At 16.0% G+C, this 23,791-nt stretch overlaps 6 protein-coding genes across 6 annotated transcripts; 3 read left to right on the top strand and 3 right to left on the bottom strand.

Moving 5' to 3' along the window:
* Positions 1 to 1,638: 1,638 nt before the first annotated feature.
* On the bottom strand, positions 1,639 to 6,996 carry PGAL8A_00407200 (conserved Plasmodium protein, unknown function; the record flags this gene model as incomplete). The annotated part of the gene is made up of 2 exons (XM_028670437.1): positions 1,639 to 6,450; positions 6,733 to 6,996. The coding sequence occupies 2 exons, from the start codon at positions 6,994 to 6,996 to the stop codon at positions 1,639 to 1,641; spliced, it is 5,076 nt and encodes a 1,691-aa protein (XP_028527189.1).
* A 1,667-nt stretch (positions 6,997 to 8,663) lies between these two features.
* Positions 8,664 to 11,354, top strand: PGAL8A_00407100 (hypothetical protein; the record flags this gene model as incomplete). Its single annotated transcript, XM_028670436.1, has 1 exon — positions 8,664 to 11,354. One exon carries the CDS (start codon positions 8,664 to 8,666, stop codon positions 11,352 to 11,354), a length of 2,691 nt encoding a protein of 896 aa, XP_028527188.1.
* Positions 11,355 to 11,755: 401 nt separating this feature from the next.
* On the bottom strand, positions 11,756 to 13,783 carry VPS45 (vacuolar protein sorting-associated protein 45, putative; the record flags this gene model as incomplete). Its single annotated transcript, XM_028670435.1, has 1 exon — positions 11,756 to 13,783. One exon carries the CDS (start codon positions 13,781 to 13,783, stop codon positions 11,756 to 11,758), a length of 2,028 nt encoding a protein of 675 aa, XP_028527187.1.
* Positions 13,784 to 15,086: 1,303 nt separating this feature from the next.
* PGAL8A_00406900 (conserved Plasmodium protein, unknown function) lies at positions 15,087 to 18,488 on the bottom strand (the record flags this gene model as incomplete). Its single annotated transcript, XM_028670434.1, has 1 exon — positions 15,087 to 18,488. The coding sequence occupies one exon, from the start codon at positions 18,486 to 18,488 to the stop codon at positions 15,087 to 15,089; it is 3,402 nt and encodes a 1,133-aa protein (XP_028527186.1).
* Positions 18,489 to 19,101: 613 nt separating this feature from the next.
* PGAL8A_00406800 (conserved Plasmodium protein, unknown function) lies at positions 19,102 to 19,898 on the top strand (the record flags this gene model as incomplete). The annotated part of the gene is made up of 2 exons (XM_028670432.1): positions 19,102 to 19,644; positions 19,833 to 19,898. 2 exons carry the CDS (start codon positions 19,102 to 19,104, stop codon positions 19,896 to 19,898), a joined length of 609 nt encoding a protein of 202 aa, XP_028527185.1.
* Positions 19,899 to 20,286: 388 nt separating this feature from the next.
* PGAL8A_00406700 (conserved Plasmodium protein, unknown function) lies at positions 20,287 to 23,564 on the top strand (the record flags this gene model as incomplete). Its single annotated transcript, XM_028670431.1, has 2 exons — positions 20,287 to 23,370; positions 23,484 to 23,564. The coding sequence occupies 2 exons, from the start codon at positions 20,287 to 20,289 to the stop codon at positions 23,562 to 23,564; spliced, it is 3,165 nt and encodes a 1,054-aa protein (XP_028527184.1).
* Positions 23,565 to 23,791: the final 227 nt, after the last annotated feature.

The following is a 23,791-nucleotide window of genomic DNA, read 5'->3' as shown; positions in this document are numbered from 1 at the left end:
ATAAAAAAAAAAAAAAAAAATTTTTTTTTTTTTTTTTTTTTTTTTTTTTATTAACAATATTCGGTATTAATAGAATGAACTATAAGTAATGTTAGAAGTTCTTTTTATTTTATAATTTTTTTATATCTTATAAAAAAAATTTTTTATTTTAATGTCTTACAAAAAATGCACATTTAATAAATAATTATTTTTTTAAAAAATGGGATAATATTCATATATATGCATTTAATGTAAATTTTATATATGTTTATGTGTATTTGATAGTAAGTGTTTTTATTACATTATTTTAGATATTTTATTGCACGTAATCATAATAATATTCGAAAAATTCCATTTTCTTTTTAAAAGATAAAAAAGAGCTATTGCTAGTTAATAATTTTATTTTATTTATTTTTTTCTTTTTTAAAAATATGTTATTAAGACCTAATAAATCCTATATTTTTTTTTTTTTTTTTAAGCTTAAAAAATTTATCAGCTACTTTATATTTTTGTAATGATATTCTTTTTTAATTATAAATTAAGAAATTCATGAAAATTGCAAAAAAACAAAAAATTAAATTTTCACATCACTAACTAAATAATATAAATTATAATAAAATTTTAATATTTATTATGATAAAACAAACAAGAATATTAAAAAGATTAAAAAAAAAGTAACACATTTATTATTAACGAAAAACTAAAGTGAATAAAAAGATTAAAGTTACATAAAAAAATATAATAATATAAAGATATAAATGAAAAGTATATAGCATTATATATTGAAAAAAAAAAAAAAAAAAAAAAAAATTAACAAAACATAAGAATATATATAAAATGATAATATTTTTTTAAAAAATATATATGGAATTTTCAGAATCGCTCACTATATTTTATATATATTTGTTATTATATGTTACAATTTTCCCTAAAATTTATCAATGAATTAAAAAAATAAATAATAAAATAACAATTACATTATTAAAATTATTAATTATACAACAATATAACGTTCTAAAATGTTATAAATAAATCTTAATGAATGTTCTATTTTTAATTTTTACAGTATTTTTTTTTTTTTTTTTTTTTTTTATATAGTTAAAAATTTTTAAGTTGCTTAATTTTTAATTTACACATTTTTAGTAAAATAATTTGTTTTAATTTATAAATTTTTTTTTTTTTTTTTTATTTTATAAATTTGTTCTAAATTTTTTTTAATATTTTTATTATTATTAAAATTATAGGAAAAACATCAGCATATTAGAGAATTACATGAAATATTTGTATTTCATTTAAAAAGAAGTTATTAATATTGTTGTATAGAATATTCTATATATTTAATCATCCTACATTTACATGTAAAGAAAGCTGAAGTATTTATAAATTAAATTATTTATTTAATAAAAAATTTATTGATACTTAAAACTTCTTTTAGTAAATTTTAAACTTTAATTTTCGTTACTATTGATATTATAATTTTATTTTGCTAATATAGAATAAAGATTTTAAATTTTTTCTAAAAAAGCTTCAACATATATATATATATTTTCATTCTATGTATTTATAAATTTCTAATAAACATTTATATTTTCTATTTTATCTAAATTTAGATTTTATAACTATCTTTTAAACTTGAAATAAAAACTTATATAAGATATTTTATTCATTCTTATAAAAATCTTTGTTTGAATTATTTGCAAATATATTCAAATTTTTGTTTTTAGAATTGTTATTTAAAATACTAAAATATTTATTAATATGATTTGTGCCTATTGAATTTTTTTTGCGCTTATCTTTCATTATATCTAAGCTCATAATGTTATATTTAACATATTTTAAGTTATCAACATAAATTTTTTTTATATGTGTATTTGTATTTATTCCATCATTACATATATTAAAAATAGAATTTATTTCGCTATTTCTTTTTAAATGAGTATTTTTTTTATAGCTACTTTTACTGCTAACAAATTTTCCATAATTTATTTCATTATTATATCTAAAATGACAAATCTTATTTGTATGATTTTTATTACCGAAATTATTAACATCATAATAATTATTTTGATATTTCTTGTCAATGTAATTACTTTTTTTGTGATTATTATTATCACTTGTGTCATTATATTGTGGATAATTTCTGTTATGATTATTATTTTTATTATTTTCATTGTTATCACTATTAAAATATAAATAATTTTTATAAGAAATATTATCTTTTATATATGTAATCTTATTATCACAATTAAGATATGTGCATTTATTATCATTAATACTATTTTCATCATTGTTAACACATTTATTACATTCATAATTGTTGCTTTTATAATTGTTGATTCTTTCACAATTATTATCACAATTTTTACTAATTTTATTAACCTCCTTTTTATTTAAATTTTCATTTTCTTCATTATTCACCTTATCTAATTCCTTTGTGAGATAAAAGACTATGTCTTTTTTGGATATTATATTATTTTTATTGTTATTTTTATATATTGTAATATTACTAACATTACTTTCGTTTGAAATAAAATAATCATCTAAGTGTCTTTTAACTAATGAAGTATCATTATCATAATTTTTTGTATTACTTTGTTTTTCATTTAATACATTTTCTTTTAAAATATTTGTGTTTAAGTATTTCCTTAAATAATTTAGTATATAATTACTTTCGTCAATATTTTTCTTAATTTCCCCTTTATCTATAGATTCATCACCCTTTTGATACTGGTCATTAATTAATACTTCTTTTTCTTTTTTATCATATGTTTTATAAAAGTTGATTTTTTCACTACTTTTTTTATTTAAAAATAAATATGACACCTTTTTTTCATGATCCTCATAATTATACTCTTTGATTTCATCCGATTTTTTTTTTTCATTGTTATTACTTTCGTTGATTAATTTTTTATGATTAAATAATTCAACATTTTTTTTTTGCAAAATATTTCTTAATAATTTGTATTTTATATAAGAAATTTTTTTTTTTTCATGAGTGTTTATTTTACTTTTCATTAAAATTTCATCTTCTTTATATGTTTTTAAAACATCTTTTAATAGTAATCTATTATTTAACTTATGATTGCTTTTAAAAATTTTTTTTTGGACAATTATATTATTAATATTATCTTGGGCATATATTTTATTTTCTACCACACTTAAATTAGACGATTTTATTTCTTTTATGTTTGATTCTTTTACTTTTGGTTGATTATGTGAATTTATATATATACGTGTTTTTTTACCACCTTTTTTTTTATTTTGATCCTTTTTTTTTTCATTTATTTGCTTTATTTTATTTTCATTATTCTCTATATTTTTTCTTTCTTTTATTCCTTCTATTTGTTTCTCCTTATCTACATTGGTTTTTTTTATTTCCTTAAGTTTTTTTTTTCTCTTTTCCTCTTCTTTTTCTTTTTCCCTTTTTTTTTTATTTTCTTCTTCTTTTTCTTTCCTTTTCAATTTATTAGTTAAATCCTTGTTGAATCTTACATTACTAGAAATCTTCATTGCTTCTATTTTTTTTAAACATACGTGAATTTCAGAATTTACCTTTTTAGTTTTTCTAAAGATATTTTTTTTTTTAATATCAAATTTTTTTTCATTAGCTAATGTATTTGAATTCTTAATTTTATTTGTAAAATTATTCTTTTTTTGTACATCTAAGCAATAATTTTTATTATCATAAATTTTATTAATTGTTTCATTAGAAGTTTTATTTTTTATCGAATAATTTGAATTGTTACAAGAAAAATTATTAGTTCTATTAATTTTATATGAATATATAATGAAAGAAAAAGAGTCTAAAAGCATTATACATCTCTTTTTATTTTTATCTAAGTTGTTTTCCGTTAAAATAAAATTTTCACCATTATAATAAAAAAATTCGCAAATCCAAGTATTTTCATATAGTATATTAAAATATATACAATCCAATTTATCTTTTTTTATTTTTGCCGAATTAAAGGAACATAGATGATAACTGTAACAATTATTATTTTCTTTTGTTGCAATATAAAATAAATTATCAAATTTTTTTAATAAACTTATATGTATAATGTTATTAATGTTGAAATAACGCACACATTTTAAATCAATTTTCTCATTTCCCGAAATACTTAATTTAAATAAAAATATCATATGTTTTAAAGAACATAATAAAAAAGTTTTTGATTTATTTAAAACTAACCTTATTATTCTATCATTATGTACTTCTTTTTCTATGATATTTGATTTTCTTACAAATTTTTTGTTAATAACCTTCCTAATAGAAAAAATAATTTGTTTTTCATTACTCTTAAAACTATTGTGGAATACTTCTTTTTGCACAAATCTTTTTCTTTCTATTTTGTTAATAACTTTTACATTATTGTTTGAAATATCAAAAAAATATAAGTTACCTTTAAATGTACCACATATTAAAATACTATCTGAGTAAAAAACAAATGAGCTGATATTTATTTTAGCTAAAGTTAATAACTTAAAAGAATTATAATTAATTAAATTCATTTTATATAACGAATTTTCAATGTTATAAATAATATTATCATCTTCAAGTATGAAATAATTTATTTTGTAATTTTTTTTACAAATAAAACAAATTTCATTATTAATTAAATCATAAATTATTATTTCATTGTCTGACGTTCCTATAACTAAAATATAAATATCCAGTAAACAACTTGAATATATATATTTATTTTCAAGTTCATTCAAACTACTTTTTTTTAGACAATTCTCAAATATATTAACATGGTTATTTTTTTTTTCTTTGTAGTAAATAATACTATTTTCTTTATTTTTACATGTATCTCCTGATTTTTTTCTAATAACATTATTGTTTTTTGAGTTATTTTTGTTAGATTTATTATTTCTAAAAGAATTTAATTTTTTTTCTAATATATTGGGAGAAATATCATAATCCTGTAAATTACTATTGGTTAAAAAAGAAAGGTCATTTTTATTGTTCTTTTCAAATATGTTAATATTTTTATATACTTTGAAATTATAAGCATTCATAAAAAACAAAATACCCAAACAATTTAATATTAATACATTATTTTGAAAAATAAAAATGGAGACAATATTATCGCTACATATTTTCTCTAAATGCACAATTTTATGTGGTTCTGTAAAATCAATAATTATAATTACTCCATTTTTTGTCCCTATAACAAAATATTTTTTTCTTTCAAAATCTTTTTTTTTTTTCTTTTTAGCACATTTCTGTAAGTTAAAAATTATATCCATATCATTATCTTCTTTTGTAGATATAAAAGTAATAATTTCAACTACATTTATTTCATCATTAATAAAAAAATTAAAATAATCATTCATATTTTTTGATAAACAATTATGTGATGAATTATTTGAAATACTTGATATATTTAATTCGCTTTGCCCATCAACATATTTCTCTCCTGATTCTTTTTTATTTTTATCATCTTCGTCTATTTCTCTTTTTTCCTCTTGATTGCTTTTTAAAATATTATCTTCGAAATGATTTTTATGTGGTAAAAAAATATCCTTTTTAAAACAAATGTGCTGATTTAGAATAAGTTTTTTTATAAATATATAGAAATGAAATATAGAAAAAAAACTATGATTTTGTTTAATTAATGAGAACGCATTATCATCTAAATAACAATTACATTGAAAGTTTTTATATTTTAACTTTTCATAAAGAATATAATTTTTCAATAGATATATAAACACATATTCCTCATTATATATACATATAATTTTATTAATATCTACAAATATTTTAAAATTTCCTAATAATACATTATAACTTTTTTTGCATTTTTTAAATGGTTTTATAAAAGTGATATAATAGAAAAAGATATTATGTTTTTTGTATTTTTTAATTTTTACACAACTTACAATTTCCCCATTTAACTTTTTAAAATAATTTTTTTTATATAAATTTTTTTTTAATTTTTTATTTTGTTTTAATATATTGTACATAGGTTTGTATTTTTCATAATTTCCAAATTTTTTTTTTTTTTTTTTTTTTATTTTATTTAAAATTGAATGCATACAAATTTTAATATATTCTTCATCTTTTTTCTTAAATATATTACATGCCTTATATCTTTTTATTTCTTTCGTTATAAGTTTATCTAAATTTGTAAAAATATGGTCATTATTTTTCAAATTCTCTTTTTTTTTTGCTAAATCAAGATCATCTAATTTTTTTATGACATTTACATACTTCTTTTTTAACAGTACATTTTTTTTTTTATATATAACAAAGAATACAAAAAATATTAACTTATCATAATGTTTACATAGTAGTAATATATTCTTATCATTTAAAAAATCTATATCTAAAAAATTCTCCTTTTTTATTTTTATGTGTGTTAAAATTTGTAAATTTAATTTATTCCATATAAATATTTTTATTTTATTATTACTATCTTCTGCACTTAGAACTGTTCTACAATTTTCTTTGCATCTGAAGAAGATAACCTAGATATGAAAATTAAGAAAAATAATGTAAATAAATAAAAAGATCCAAAGATAAATATATAATTGAATATAATATATAAAATAACTTTTAAAAACTGAGAAAACAAATATATGATACAATGATTTATAAATTAGAAAAAACAAAAAAAAATTCACATAAAGAACATATTAATATTAAAATAATATATAATACTTATATATATTTTAAAAGTTGTATTTTTTTAAATATATATATATATATATATATATTGTAATTCTTATCAAAATTTTATAAAAATTTACTTTATTTTTATGTTCAGAAAAAATTGACTGGTTTTGATTTAATAAATCGTATATAATTATCAAATTATTATATGAATATATAATTTTTTTGTATGCAAATTTAAGTAAATTATTTTTACATCCATAATAACCTTGAATATACTCAGGATTTAAACTAATTTTATATTCCTCATTATTTTTTAATGAAGTAAAATCAAAATTGTCTTTAAGTATATTTATATTTTTTTTTTCAATTAATAAATTATACATTGAATTATTTGCCATATTTTACATTGTGACATTTTATATATACTTATCGACATAATATTTTATATGCATCCTAATAATTAGATAAACTAATATATTATTAAACTATAACATATGATAATGCATATATAAAAAAAAAAAAAAAAAGAAAAAATTCTTTTACAGTTCTTTATGTGAATTACAAAAAAAAAAAAAATTATGTTTTTTTTTTTATTTTCTTTTAATAATGATTAATTAATGTAATATTTTAGATTTTCTTATAATGTAAAATGATACTTTTAAGTATCCATTAAGAATTACTAAAATCTATTAAATGCATATTATTTTGTAAATATTCCTTTAAAAATTCGAGTTTTTATAATTTATTTATCGAAATCTCTAAATAAAAATTATCATAATTTTATTTTATTTTTTTTTAATAATAACAAAGTATATAATTTTTGCAACTTCCTTTTCTCTTTTATGAAATATTTTATTACAAGCAACAAAAATATTCTAAAAATTTTTTACATTTTTTAGTTGGCATATTAAAAGTATTAAAAGAAAAAAAAAAAAAAAGGAAAAAATATTTTAATTATTTTAATATATTTTTATAAATTAAAAAAAAAAAAAAAATACAAAAAGTTTTTTTAAATGCCCTCCATTTAAATTTAGATATATATATACATTTAGTTTAAATTATTTATATATATATATATACATATATATATATATATATATATAGTATGTATATTTATATTCTTATTTATATAAATTTTTTTTTAATGCTACCAGGTTGTAATGAAATACTTATACTTATTTTGAATTAAAGATATAGAATGAAGTTTTAATAGTCGAAAATATTAATCTTATATGTATATGAATAAATTGTTTTAAGGATTATTCAACTTTTAAAAAGTATTAATTTCTTTTATTATACATGCATGTGTTATATAAAAAAGAAATAAAATTTTGTCTAATAAAAATAATACACTATAAATGTGAGTGAAAGAATAAATATTTATGCACAAAAGTAATAATAAAAGAATATATATAAAATATAATTTGAACAAAAAAGCTCAGAATCGAATTTATCTTTTGTTTTTTTTTTTTTTTTTTATTTGATTATTATATATTAATTTTACTAACATATTTAATTTTTAAGAAATTTATATTAAAAAAAAATTGACTATTTTTAATAACTGTAATCATAATAAATACGTTATTTATAGCAGTTTTTTTTCTAAATATTTGTGGACTTATTTATATTCTTTTTATTATAATATTTTTTTTTTTTTTATCTTCTAAATATTAATAACAAATTTTAAAAAAATCGTATGAAATTAACAAAAAAAATATATTTTAAGATATATATATAAAATTTTTAAAGAAAAAAATATGATATAAAAATATGAGATGTTTTATATTTATGTATAATTATAAAGGCTATAAATAATGACAAAAGAAAACGTTTATAATAATTTTTTAAAATGAACTCACTTATTTTTTCTAGATTTTTAAAAATTTAACACTTCTGATAAAATAGAACTGAACCTTGTTCTTTTAAAAAAAAATAAAAAAGCAAAAAAAAAAAAAATACTAATCGAAATAATAAATGAATTAATAGTTGTATTCATAGGAGTTGCTATGTTAATAATTGTAACGATAAAAAAAAAAAAAACACATAAAACGTAAAAATAGAAAAGATGAAAAAAATAATAAATAGGATAGTAATAATAATTGAATATACTCCTGATTTGTTTGATTACAATAGTGTAAAAAAAAATAAATCAAATCATGAAATACTCGTTGAACTTTTATGTACATTTTTAGAAAAAAAAATACTATATGACTCTACATGTGAAATTGCTCTTATATTAGCTGGATACAAATCAAAAGAAAAAAAATCTGATAATGAATCAAATATTTATATATTGGAAAAATTGAAGAGAGTCAATTTTGGCTTATATAAAAATTTATTAAATGATATATTATTGCATAAAAAGTTCAATGAAAAAATTAGTTATAACGATGTTTTTCTTAAAGCGTTAGAGTTATTAAATAAAACAAATAATTCTAAAAAAGTGAAATATAAAGATAAATTAAATAACTTCATTATATTTTTAACTTGCCAAAAGAAAAAAATTATTCATTTTAATTTTTATGAATATATTATGAAAATTTTGAAATATTATGTATCATTAGTAATCATTGGATTAAATTTTAAAAGAAACTTTTTTTTTGATAATTTGTTTGATTTAAATGAATATATAAAAGACAATGAAAACAAAATAAAAAAAAAAAGTATTAAAAATCAAATAATGTGGAATAAAGTAATTCTTTTATGTAATGGATCTATTTATACATATATAGAGGCTTTTAAAAAAATAAAAAATGATCATTTAACTAATGAAAAATCAGAAAAAAAATCATTAGTTAATTTTATAATTCCTAATGCTATAGAAATAACTGTTGAAATACATTCATACACATCCACTCAGAACATCCATAAAAATAATGTAAATGAGAATTTATTTAATAAATATTATGAAAATATATCAAAAAGTCTTGTTGACTTTAAAGAAAAAAAAAATAATCACTCTTCTTGCAGTTCTACAAGTAAATGTGAAATAGATCATTTAAAGATGTTTTCTATTCATAATAACTTTCTTTATTTCAATGAAGAAAACAACTTTAATACATTAAAGAAATATTTATCATCTAATTTTGAAGTAAAAAATTTATATAGAAAAAATATTCAGGAAGAAGTAATCAATCAAGGATATAATAAATTAAAAAAAAATAAAGAGATAAATAATAATGTGATAAAATATTATAAATATGGAAGCAATTATTATTTACCTACTGATGAAATAGATACAAATTTAATAGATGATAGTAACAAATGTGAATTAAAATGTTTGTGTACTATTAAGAAAGATAAAATTGATTGGGGAAATATTGTAGGAACTACTTACTTTGTTGTTACTCATAAAAAAGACAAAATAGATTTTAAAATGATGAATTATTTAATTTACTCATTGCATGAAACAAATTATATTCTAATATGTTCCTACAAAACAAAAGATTCTAAGTATTATACTGTTGGATTAAAACCTATATGTGGAAACTTAACTATTTTAAATTTGTTTTTTTTAGCTTATAAAGAACATATAAATTATTTTAACTTTAATATGAATTCAAGCAATCAAGAAAATTCTAATGTATTTGATGAACTAATTGATTTATTAGATTTAAGTGAAGAATTTTTACCAAAGAAAAGAGAAAAGATTGATAATAATAGAGGAGATAAAATTAAAAGTATTGAAAATTATAATACCAAAAATTCACAGTATTATAAAAATTACATTATGAAAAAAAACAATCAAATTAATAAAAGCAGAATTTTGAAAAAACAAAAAGAAAAAATTGATATAAGAATAAATATGGGAGAAGAAAAGGAAGTATATAATGTTATAAATGAAAATAAAGAAAAACATAATAAAAAGAAAAAAGAAAAAATTGACTGTAAATATATTTGTGATGGTGATGATTACGAAAATTATAGTGATACTGATGAAGACGATTGTGATTATAATAATAATTTTGTCAGTAAAATCAAAAAAAGAAGTGACTTCCATAATTTATATTCAGTAAAAAGTACAAAAGAAAGGTTATTAACAAGAAATATTCATGATGTATATTTAAAAAGCTTTTATGAAATATTAGAAGGTAAATGCAGATTACATTTTACTTCAGGATATGAAAATTCAAAAAATAAAATTATTAATGAAAGATATTTCCCATTTCTTTATAAAAATGAAATCTATCAATTTATTGATAATAAAAAAATTATGAAAATTCATGATATAGTTAATAAATTAAAAATGAAATTTGCAATTAAATTAGAAAATACTTATATGTTAAAAGATATTTCAGAAAGTAATAAAATTACTAAATTAAAAACTAGTAATTTTAATAATAATGATAATTTATTAAAAAATTATAATTTAAATGTTCATTATAAAATTACGAAAAATAGTAATAGTCTTTTGTTAGATAACGTATCAAACAATTCATCTTCAAATTCCTATAAAGAGGATATTTGCTTTTTATATAATGAAAATTTTAAAAAAGATACTAATTATTCATATTCTACTAAAAAATATTTTTTAAAAAAGGAACTAGAATTTAGCTCAGATAATGATGATGAAAATTCAGAATATACATTTAATTTATATGATGTTGATAAAATAAAAATAATGAGATTGCATAATCTAGAAATATATGATAAAGAAGAATTGCTAGATGCTTTTAATAGAAAAAATAATTTCAGAAAAATTTATTGTACAAATGAAACAATGAGTCCAACAAAAAAAAAAAAACTTAAAACATGAAATTATATATATAAAAAAATAAAATTAAAAAACTAATAGTAAAAAATAATAGAGATTTATTATTGTAAAAACGGCTTTTAATTTTTAATCATTTCGATAAAAGAAAAAAAATTATCTATATTTTTTTAAAACCATAAAAAAAAATATGAAAAAAGAGAAAAAAAAAAAAAAATTAAAAAAAAATATAAAAAAAAAAAAAAAATAATAAAATAAAATAACAAAAAATTAATATATTTTCTATTAAAAAATAAAATTAATTAAAAAAATTAATACATTATTTATTAAAAAAAAAAAAAAATGCATTTCTTTTTTTTTTGTTTTAAAATATATAATTTTTTAAAAATTTTGTTAACAAATTTTTACACATTTGACTATTTTTTATTAGTGGATATTTAAAGATATTAATTTTTCATTAATTGTAATACATCAGCTAGAAATGATTGGGAGTTATGTATCTGTGTTGATCCCAGTAAAATTGTAATATTATATTTTTTACTTAAATAATGAATATCTCTATATTCTTCGTAAGTTGCTCCACCAATGAAAAATACAATTATAGAATTAGGTTTTCTATTTTGATTTGATTTCATATTTAAAAAACTTGTAGATGTATATATTTGATTATTTAATTTTGATTTAATTAAATCATCTATTAGGTAATATATATATGATTTGTGTAAAGTAAAAACATTTGATATTCCTTTAATTGTTCTTGTTATAGTTGTTTTAGCTAAATTTAAAAATGTTTGTTCTTTGAATAGTTGGTTATTTCTAATTTGTTCATTAGAATATAATAATAAAGCGTCTATTAATAATATTTGATCTTTATCAATATTTCTTCTTGTTAATTCATTTTTTATTATTTTAATATGTTCTTCATCTTCATATTTTAAAGAATATAATAATGATAATCTCAATACGTCATAATTAGTATATGTGTAGTTTTTTATTGTGTCTAATACTTGTTTAAAATGTTCACTTTTTTTATTATATATAGCTATAGATTGCTCTAATTCTGAAATGTAAAATAATTGTCTTTTATCTACAATCTCTGAAAATTTATGTAATATATTAACGTGTTTTGTAACATTTCCTGATAATTTTTTATAATTTGGGTAAATTTCTATAAATTTTTGAATATCATCAATTGATTCTAAATTACTTTTCTTCGATGTTTCTTCTTGATAAATATCTACATAATTTTTAACTGCCTTCCCTAAATCTCCGAAATTATCAAATAAATGCTCATTATAAAAATCGTCATAGTTACATGACATCACTATTTTTGCATCTTCATTATTATTTTCTAAATTTATTTTATTATTTTCAATCCCAATCAATTCATGCAACATTGCCTGATATGTCCACTGTGTTAATAAAGGAGTAATAGGATCTTCTCTTCTATCAATTATTAAGAGAGAAGAATTTCCCATTGTATATGTATTTTGATTAATTAAATTATTAAATTGATAATTATTTTCATTTGCATAATTTAATTTCTTATATTTCTCCATTTCCTCATTATATTTTTCATAGGATTCTAAAACTCCTGAAAAAATAGATTTATATTTTAACACTTTCTCCTTTAATAAATCAATTATATGTTTACAAATATTAGAATTTTTATTATATATGATATCTGGAATTTGCTTAGTTGAACATAATAAAGAAAATATACCATCTACAATTCTATTTATAATTTGATTTTCATAAAGAATAAAATTAGAATAACTTATATCATCAATAACATTATCATCATTTTTATAATCATTATCATCATTAATAGAATTATTTTCTCTTATTTCATTAAACTCATCTATTGTCAATTTTTCATATTTTTTAAAATCTTTATACTGCTTAAAATTAAAATTTTTTTTTTTTTTATCATTTAAAATAAATTTATTATTTTTATATAAAAAGGATGTATAATCAATGTTCAATGTAAATAAATAATCGTGTAGCACATATGTGTCTATATAATATTCTATGATATTTTTAATAACTTCAAATTCATCTGCTTTTGCTAATTTTTCTATATATTTTTCATCTAATATATTTGTAAAAAATAAATAATATTCTAAAAAAATTGGTTTCTTTAATTCTTTAATCAATTTTAATATATTAGTATGAGTAGGTCTCAATAAAAATATAGCCTTTAAATGTTTTAAATTTTTTATCTTATGATTTTTGAAATCAAATTTTTCATCTTTATTATTTATATCTTCAAATATATTATTATCATTAAAATTTAAAGTTAAAAATATCTCCTTTTCTAATATATATGAATGAGAAAAAATTAAAGAAATGATACTTTTCGTTTCGTCATCTAAAATTAAAACTTTGTATCCTTTTACTCTATGAACAATCAAATTTAAATATTCCTCATAAATATTTATTAAAGTTTTAAAGGAATAAGGGTTATTCTCCATTTTACTATAAAAAAAAAAAAATTTACTTTTTAAAAGAAAAATAGCCAAAATAAATTTATATAATAATTATATAATTCAAAGCAAAAAAAAAAAAAATAAAAAATAATGATATACTATAAAAATTAAAAATATTTTATTGCATTAGAAGAAAAAAAAAATATTGTAAATTTACAAGAACAAGCATTTCTCCATTTATTTTTATTTTGATACTAACAAAAAAAAAAAAAAAAGAAAAAAAAAAGGAAAAAGAATATAAAAAAGAAAAGTAAGAAAAAAATAAAAATAGTAGAATATAAATATTTTATTCATTTTTTTTTTTTTTTTTTTTTTTATATTTTTATAAAAAATTATTTACACATTTAAATTATTTAAAAAAAAAAAAAAAAAATGAAACAAAGTGCAGACTTATTAATAGGTTTCACTTTTTTCTTAGATAAGACTTTTATTTTTTATATAATGAGTTTTTATGTTTTTTTTTTTTTTTTTTTTTAATTTATTTTTATTTACTTTTTTTTTTTTTTTTATCTTAATTTCATTTATTTATTTATTGGTTATTTTTTAATTTTACTTCAATATTTCTAATTTTTAAAGGAATTTCCTTATATGCGCATAAATTTTTTTATTATGTTTTTTTAAATACGTATGTTAATACTACTTTTTTGTAAGTTTAACAATTTTTATTCTAAGATATTTCATTTGGTTGAAAAGAGATGAAAATTACAATGAAAATGTTAAAAAGTTTTTTCAATTATTGCATTTAACATCATATTTTTAAAGTGTTTATTCTTTTATAAATGGAAAAATATCATAGAATTAGAATTATCTATATTTATATTATTTTAATTTTTCTTATTTTTGATTTATTTGAAATTCTTTGTGGTTTATAAGCACATTGAATAAAAATTAATAAAAAATTTTCATTTATTTATTTGTTACATTAAAACAAAATAAAAAATAGACATTTAAAAACAAGATAAATTTTATAGAATAAACCTTTTTAATATATTTTTATTTTTTCTATAGAAAACTAAATTTGTTTTCAATATATGAATATTTTGATATAAAAAATATTTTATTTTTTATTTTTCATAAAAATTTTTTTTTTTTTTTTTTCCAGTATCGTTAAGAAATAATTTAAATATTTAATAAAAATAACTTATATAAAGAAAACAAAAAATGTATCACAAATATAATAAATTCTAAAATTTTATAATTTACAAAAAAAAAAAAAAAAAAATGAAAAATTTAAAAGAAATATAAATATAATAATGTGTAATAATTTCAATTATAAATTACAATAAATTCATTTAATTAGTAATAACATGTCAATGTGATATGGAGTATTTTTTAAATTGTATTCATATGATATTTTTATTTTTTGATTATCCAAAATTTGACGTAAAATATTTAAAACATTTTTTTGAATTTGCGATTGGGTAGTTGTTACTTGATCATCATCATATATTTGATCTAATATATAATTAATAAAATATAGATATCTTATACTAATTGAATTTAATAAATTCATATTTTCTAGAACTAAAAAAAAATGATAGAGAGTATGTAAACTTATCAGCAACATAGAATAAAAATTATAAGATAATATTTTTCTGTTAAAATTCCTCTTTTTATAAAATTCATATATGTAATAAATAATTTGAAATATATATGATAATATAATATAAAATTTATTAAACAAATATAATTGACAAATAGATGTTAAAATAAATAATACGTGAATAAGAAAAGACAAATGTGATTTTAATGAATTTTTTATATTGTTAAATATATAATTAAAACAATCGCATAAAACTTCTTTATCATAGATACTCATTTTGTTTAAATATGAAATTATGCTTATAATATTCATGATATTTAATTTTTTTAAATCTAATCTTTTATAAATGGTATAAAATAGTGTTTTATCAAAAATATTTAATCTTGCATAACTAATATAAATACCACATAGTAATCTACCATCAAAAGAATTTTTATCTTTTAATATTTTATTTTTTATTAATTTTATTAATTTTACTTTTATATTATAGCATTGAATATCATCTGTAAAACTCATATAGTTAAGAAGTGAGCTTAAGCATATTAAATTAAAACTCTCTTTTTCATTTTTTCCTTTCTTTTTTACTAATTCTTTTGAATTATAATGTCTTAAAATTATCTTCATAATAATTTCAATTAATTTTTTATCTAAACTTTTATAATAAATTAGACCATTTATTAATTTAGTAATATTTACAGGAAGTAAATCATTTAATCTTTTTTCATCGTTAACATTTTCTTTTATATTTTTTAAAAATTTTTTCCATATATAAGAAATAATACAAATATTTTTTTGGTTTACTTGGGGAAGATTTTCATTTTTTGATAAATTCATAATTTCCATCTCTTCATTAGAAAGTATATTTGTTTCGTTTTTTTTTTTTTTTTTTAATAAAACTTTTTGATTCATTTCTTTTATAGGGAAAAAATTTGTTCGTAAAAAATCTTCATTAAATTTTATTTTTCTTACATAATTTGTAAAATAAAAACAAATGAAATAAGTAGGAAAGCAATAATTTAATTTCGAAAAAATATTTAAAATATTACTTAAAACAATTAAATCAATGTTTTTATATTTTGCAACTAAAAATGTTATTGTATAAAAAAGATTCATATCCTTTATTCTATATTCATAACATATATTCAAAAAATGACTTAAATATTTTAATAAATCATTAATACTATTTTTATCTTTACAATTCAAAGTAGCAATTTTTGAATTATCTTCTTCTAAATGTACATTATTTTCATTTAAGTTATTTTCATACATATTATTTTCTATTAATATATTTTTATTATTACATTCTTCTTTTCTGTTACTCTCATGTGATATATGCCTATTTTCATTTATATCTAATCTCTTTGTTTTAATGTCATGTAATATTTGAAATATGAATTTTTCAATTAAACTATTTACATTTGGTAACATGTATAATATAATTTTTCTTATATCATTATTTCTTTTTTCATTGAGACCATTTTTTTTTTTTTCATAAAAGGCAAGAGAATGAAGAAATTTAATAATTTCTTCCAGCAAAAATGTATTTTTTTCTTTTATGTCATTATCAGAAATTAATACAAAAGAAATATTTAAATCGTTATAATTTTTTATATATTTAATTGAATCATACATATATTTTCTTATTTTTAAAATATCGATAGAATTATTGTAACTATTTTTCTCTATATTATTCATATTATGAAAATCTCTACTTAAAAATTCTTTTATTTCATAATAATTCATAACTTTAATTTTTTCTGAATCGTAATAAAAAAAACGAAAAAATAATTTTATGCAATTTTCAAAAATATCAATAAAATCATCATGAAATTTTTTGTCATATAAGATTGTTAAACTATAGAGTAAGGATATAGAACATTTCCAAAAATAGTTATCTTTTATTTTATCATTATTAATTTCATTTTTTGAAAATATAATAATATTACTGATTATGTTAATATAATACTCATTTAAACATTCATAATTTATTTTATTATTTACTGAAAGAGTCTTATGAAAAGATATAATCTCATAGAGCAATTTTGTTATATCAGAAAAATAGAAACAACTATTCTGCAATTTCTTTGAAACATTTTCTTCTTTATAAATTATAGTATCTTTTTTTTCTAGTTCATTAATATTTTCTATATTATTCATATTATTACAAACTATATTTGTTTCATAATTACTTTTATTATCAGTGTTAATATATATACTGTTTTTATCAAATTCCTTTTCTTTTTCTTCCATTAATATATTACTTTTATTGATTATGTTTTTATTGTTAAATTTAAAAAGAAGATATGATAACTTTTTAATAAAATTGTTAATATCATCAATTGAAAAATTAAACGAGTCTAATTTATGCAATTTAAATAATATAATAACTATTTCATTTATACAATTAGATTTGAAATTATATATGTTTTTGTAAATTATGTTAAGAAGTATTTTTAGGATGTCTTTACATAAATATGGTGTATCTTTAAAATAATGAAACAAATTGTAATAAATATTTTTATCAAATATATAAATGGAACATAAAAAAAAAAAAGATATTAGATCATTAGAATTTATGTTATTTATTTTCTTTTTATTAGAAAAAAAATATTTTATTAAAAATAATTTATACAAATCTTTATTTATAACTTTTTTACTTAATACAAAAATCTGGTCAATACTCATTTCATTCATCAATTTTGTAATCAATTCACTTTTTTCTTTTATATTCTTTTCTATTTTATTTTCCTCATTATTTATTGATTTACATAATTTATTATCAAATTCATAATTTTCATTTTTACTATCATTTAAATAAATGTTACATTTATTTAAATATTTTTTTCTAAATATTTCTTTATTTATTCCTTTATTTATCTTATTTAAAACATATAAATCAGAATTAATTGTGTTGTTATTAGATTGGTTATCATTTTTATATTTGCAATTAGAATTTAGAAAAACATGTAATTCATTATGAAGTTTTATTATATCTTTTAAACATTCTTCTTCATTTTTGTATGTATGTATATTTATATAATTTTTTAAAGAACAATTATATCTTCTACATAAAGATGAATAATTATTTTTATATTTCTTTTTTTTTATGATATTTAATGTTGATATTATATATTTTAAGGATATCATATTATTTTCAGAATAACAATCATTTTAATAAAAAACTGAAATTTCTTTAATTTATATCAAAAAAATACTAATTATATATATATATATAGTAAATAATAAAAAATGTGAAATAAAAATAAAATACATTTTACAAATAAAAAAAGAAAAAATATTTTTTAAATATAAAATTTATATTTTTAATTTTAATTTACAAATGAGCTTTTCTCTTATTTACAAGTTAAATTTTTATAGAACATATGTAATAATAGTCTTATATATTATTTTTCTGTATATTTTTATTTTTATTTTTTTTTTTTTTTTTTTTAAAACTATAAAATAAAATAAGCTATATATTACATTATTATTCTTTTTTTTTTTTTTTTATAAAACCAATAATAAATATTTTAATATAATTTATACGAATACCATATTTATATATATTAATCATTTGAGATTTTTATAATATAATTAATGTTAAAATTATATATTTCTTTTATTATTAGCAAATATTTAAGCTTTAAAAAAAATAAAGGTTAACGAAAAAGAAATATGAATTAAATAAAAAATTTAAACAAAAGTGTGCATATATTTTTTATCACCTAAATTTTTTTTTTTTTAATGTAATTTATAAAAAATGTTTAATGATTTAAATAAAAAAAAAAAAAAAAAGAAAAAAAATGAAATAACAATTGAAACTATTCAAAAGGAGAATTCACCTATATTAAAAAAAAAGAATATAGATATATATATTACATCTAATAAATCAATTAATATATATTATGAGAGAATTTTAAAAATATTAAATAATTCAAAAGAAGTAGATAATATTATAGAAGGAAATAACAAAATTAATAACTTATTGGTATCAAATAATGAAGTTCATATATATGCAGTTGGAACTAATATAATTAAAGCTTCTTATTTAGTTCAAGATTTAATTAAATATTATTATCTACTTTTAAAAAATATTCAAGATAGTTCTAAAAAAAACATAAAAAAAAAAATTGATATATATTCTTTTATAGATATTAAAGTAAATAGCAAAACTCTTATTATGAATGATAATGTAATTTTAAATAAATTTTTGATCAAAGAAGAATTTTTAAGTGATAATTATGATGATTTAATAAATTTTTCTAAACAATCATATAATCAAAATTTTCATAAATATATTGAAGTTAGTTAACAATTCTATTATAAATATTTACTTTTATTCATATATTTATTTATATTTATATTTTATCTATTTACTTATTATATAATTTATTTAAATTTATTACCTGTAAATTTTTATACATTATAATAATAAACATATTTTCTCTTATTTTACTCTTTATTATTTTTTATTTTTTATTTTTTTTTTAGAAAAATAAAGAAAGGAGACTTACAAATGTTATAATTTCATTAAAAAAGAAGAATGTTGAATCATAAAAGTATATTATTTAAATGATAGTTTATCAAAATTTCCTTTTTTAGAGAATATATTTTTTTTTTTACATTTTTTTTATGAACTTAAAAACGTTAATTAAGAATAAGAATTACGATAAATTAAAATACAAAATATTTTTATTTTAAAATAAAGGAAATTTAAATATCATGTATGGACATCTTTATATTTAATTAAATTTTGGATAAAAATATTTTTAAAACTTTTTTAATTAAAAAATACAAGTTTATATTATTCTTAAAAATAATGAATAAATAAAAATATAAATTTAAAAAAAAAAAAAAAAAAAAGTATATAAATAATAATTGTTTTAAAATATTTTTTTTTTTTCTTTTTTTTTTTTTTTTGTAATTACACATTTTATGGTCTTTTATGAATTTTCAGAGAGAAATAACGAAATGGGTAGAACAAAAAAAAAACTTAAAACTAAAAAGACTTAGCTGTTTTTTTTTTTTTAAAAACAAAATTAAAAAAGGATTATTCGGAAACTTATTAAATAATAATTATGTAAAAGAAAAAGTTACAAATGAAAAAAATGTAAAAAAATATAATTTTTTATCTAGTAAAAGTACTACAAATTTACTACACGATTTGAGTTATTGTAACAATTCCTCTTTTTATGAGAATTTTCACAAAAGGAAATATCAAGAAGATAATATTTATGATTTAAAAAGTATTATATTAAATTTAAATAATATACATTATTTATTTAATAAAAATGATAATATTTATTTAAGATTATCTCTTTTATATATGGAAGAATTGCAACACTTAAAGTTATTACTAAACATAGGACAAGAAAAAATATATAACTTATCTAACGAGTTTTATGAGAAAAATAAAATTTCCTTAAATTATTGTTTAAATTTAGTTGATATAATCAATTTATTTAACTTTTATATATATATAGAGAAATATTATTTCTATTTTTTTTATATAATTTTAAGAACAATAGAAAATTTTAAGGATTTTTCAAATGTTAATGATATTTTATCCATCAAATTCTTAAAATCTTGTTTAAAATTAAAAAAAGAAATAAGTAAAAATGTTGATACAAATAAGCAGAAATATTATATGAAAAAAAGAAAAATAATTAATCACAATATTCTTCATAATTACTTTTATCATATAAAAAATAACATTTTTACAAAAAATACTATTCATACCTTATCTTATGTTTCAAAGAATTATAATACATTTTCTTTTTTAAAAAATAATAATAAAAAAAGGAAATATATACACTTTTTTTATCTAAAAAAAAAAGGCTATGTAAATTTAATTTATTCAAAATTTAAGAAAAGAAAATATAAAAAATCAATGATAAATTGTGATTACTATTTAGAAAAATGCATTTTTTTATTTTTAAGTAAAAAAATTGATATAAATATATTAATAAATTATATTAAAATAACTCAAAATACAAACATATGTAATAATAATTTTATAAGTTTAATAAAAAATTATTTGAAGAAAAATTATGAATATTTCACTACAAAAGAACTTATAATTATAATAAAGTATTTAATGAAAATAAAAGAGCCAATTAAGGTGTATAAAATGTCTTTTAGTTCTATAAAAAAAGATGTATGCAAAAATATAAATGAATATAGCATACGAGATATTAATAAAATTATTTCTATTTTTTCAAAAAACAATCATTATGATGAGAAGTTTTTAGATATTATTTCTAATTATATTATGGAAAACTTAAACACAGTGAATTCAAATACTCTTGTTAAAATTACAATTAATTTATATAATTTAAATTATAAAAATAATGAATTATTATATGAAATACTTAACAAATATAAACCTTTTATTAGAAATAGTAGAAAAAAATTAAATATAAATTATTTGTTTCTAAAAAAAACAAAATTAATTTATAAAATGAAAAAGGATATTATAACACAAAAAAAAAATAAAATAGAGAAACTTTCTCACAATGGAAATGCTTGTAGTACCTTGAATTTTGCCTCTATAAAAATTAAAGAAAATGTTTCGGATAACAAATATTTTAGAAATTTTGATTATATAAAAATAAAAAAATTATTATTATTTATGAAAATATTAATAGAAAATAATATATATATAGATAACAAATGGTCTCAATATTTTTTTTCATTAATTAAAAGTAAATTCTATTTTATAAAAAAAAAAGATTTTCACACATTATGCTTTGTAATTCTTCATTTAGAATCAAAGGAAATGTTTTCTAATTTTTTTCTTTTATCCAGTAAATATAACATATTTAAAAAATATTCATTGCAAAAACTAATATCTTCAAATAACTTATCATCTTTAATTCAAATTAATTTATTATTTAGTTTTCATATATATAGATATAATAGTGACATTTTTTTATCTTTGTTTTTTCATGTTCTTGATAAATTTTATAAAATTTATAATTATGAAAATAAAAATGAGGATCAAGAATGCCAACAACATTTCACAAAGCAAAAGAAACCCTTTAATATTTTTTATAGATACGAAAAAGATGATATTCTTCAAAATAATGAAGAAAATATATATATGCATGATTTAAAAATATATGAGAGAAAAAAGAATAATAAATACAGTAAAAAGAAGGAGAAAAAAAAAAAGGATGAACTAAAAAATAAAATAAATAAAATTATAATACCATCATGTGATAAATTAAAAGAAAATATATCATTTCAAAATATAGCACAAGTAGAAAGTGAAATACACGAATTTCAAAACAGTAATTTAAAATATCATCAAAGTCAAAGTGAAAAAACAAATGAAAATAAAAGAAAAACCATTGAACCTATATGTAGGGACAATAATTTTTTAATATATAATGACAATAACAATATAAAAAATGACATGCATTTAATTAATAATGATATAATTATCAAAAAGGAAGAAAATATTTATAGAAATAAAAAATATGCTAACTTCAATTCCTATAATTTTACATGTTATGATAATAATATTAAAAATGAAAAGGTTGAATTATACAATGGTGAAAATAAATATGATGAGAACATGATTAATAATGACAATTCTTTTTTACTCCATGAAGACTATTTTATGAAAAATGAGAAATTAAATAAAGAGAATAATAGTGAATTTTTCTTCAATGGAAATTATAAAAATAAGAATTCTGAAAATATATTAAATAACTATACAAATGATTATTTTAGTAAATTGAGGGATTCGCGTTACTTAATTATAATAATAAACAATTTTTTTTTTAATTACATAATAGGAAACTATAAAAATAGTGATAATAATAATAAATTTTTTCAAAATTTAAATGAAGAATACTTGTTAAATAAACTAACATACAACCATTTGTTATTGATATATAAAACTTATGAATTATGCTCCTCTTATGTTAACTTATCTTTGAAAACAATAAAAATTATGAACAACAATAAAAACGTTCTTTCTTCTAAATTTCATAAACAAATACTATCTATTTTAACACAACTTGTAACTTTTTTAAAAATAAATATGCATATACTAATTATATTTTTTAACTATATATGAAAAGTATATATATACATTCCATAAAAAACAAGTTATTTTTTTTACTTTTTTTTCAGGATTCAAAAAATGAAATAGTAAGTGAATATGTTCAATATCCATTTCAGATAGATATTTGCATAAAAAGGAAATTTGTTTAACTTATAATCCCTTTTTTTTGGTTTTTTTATAGATTAACAATACAGTCCTTTTTTTTTTTTTATTTTTGCTTTCAGATTAATATGAACAAATGATTTTTACATTTATATATATATATTAAATTATTTCATACATTTTAAAACATTTTTCTAATTATAAAAAAATTCATTTATATATTTCTTTTTCTCTTTTTTTTTTTTTTTATTTTTTTTTTTTTCCTAGCGAAACA

Source organism: Plasmodium gallinaceum (assembly GCF_900005855.1).
Source record: "Plasmodium gallinaceum strain 8A genome assembly, contig: PGAL8A_v1_108, whole genome shotgun sequence".
Classification (NCBI taxonomy): Eukaryota; Apicomplexa; class Aconoidasida; order Haemosporida; family Plasmodiidae; genus Plasmodium; species Plasmodium gallinaceum.
This window is presented reverse-complemented; position numbering and strand designations above follow the sequence as displayed.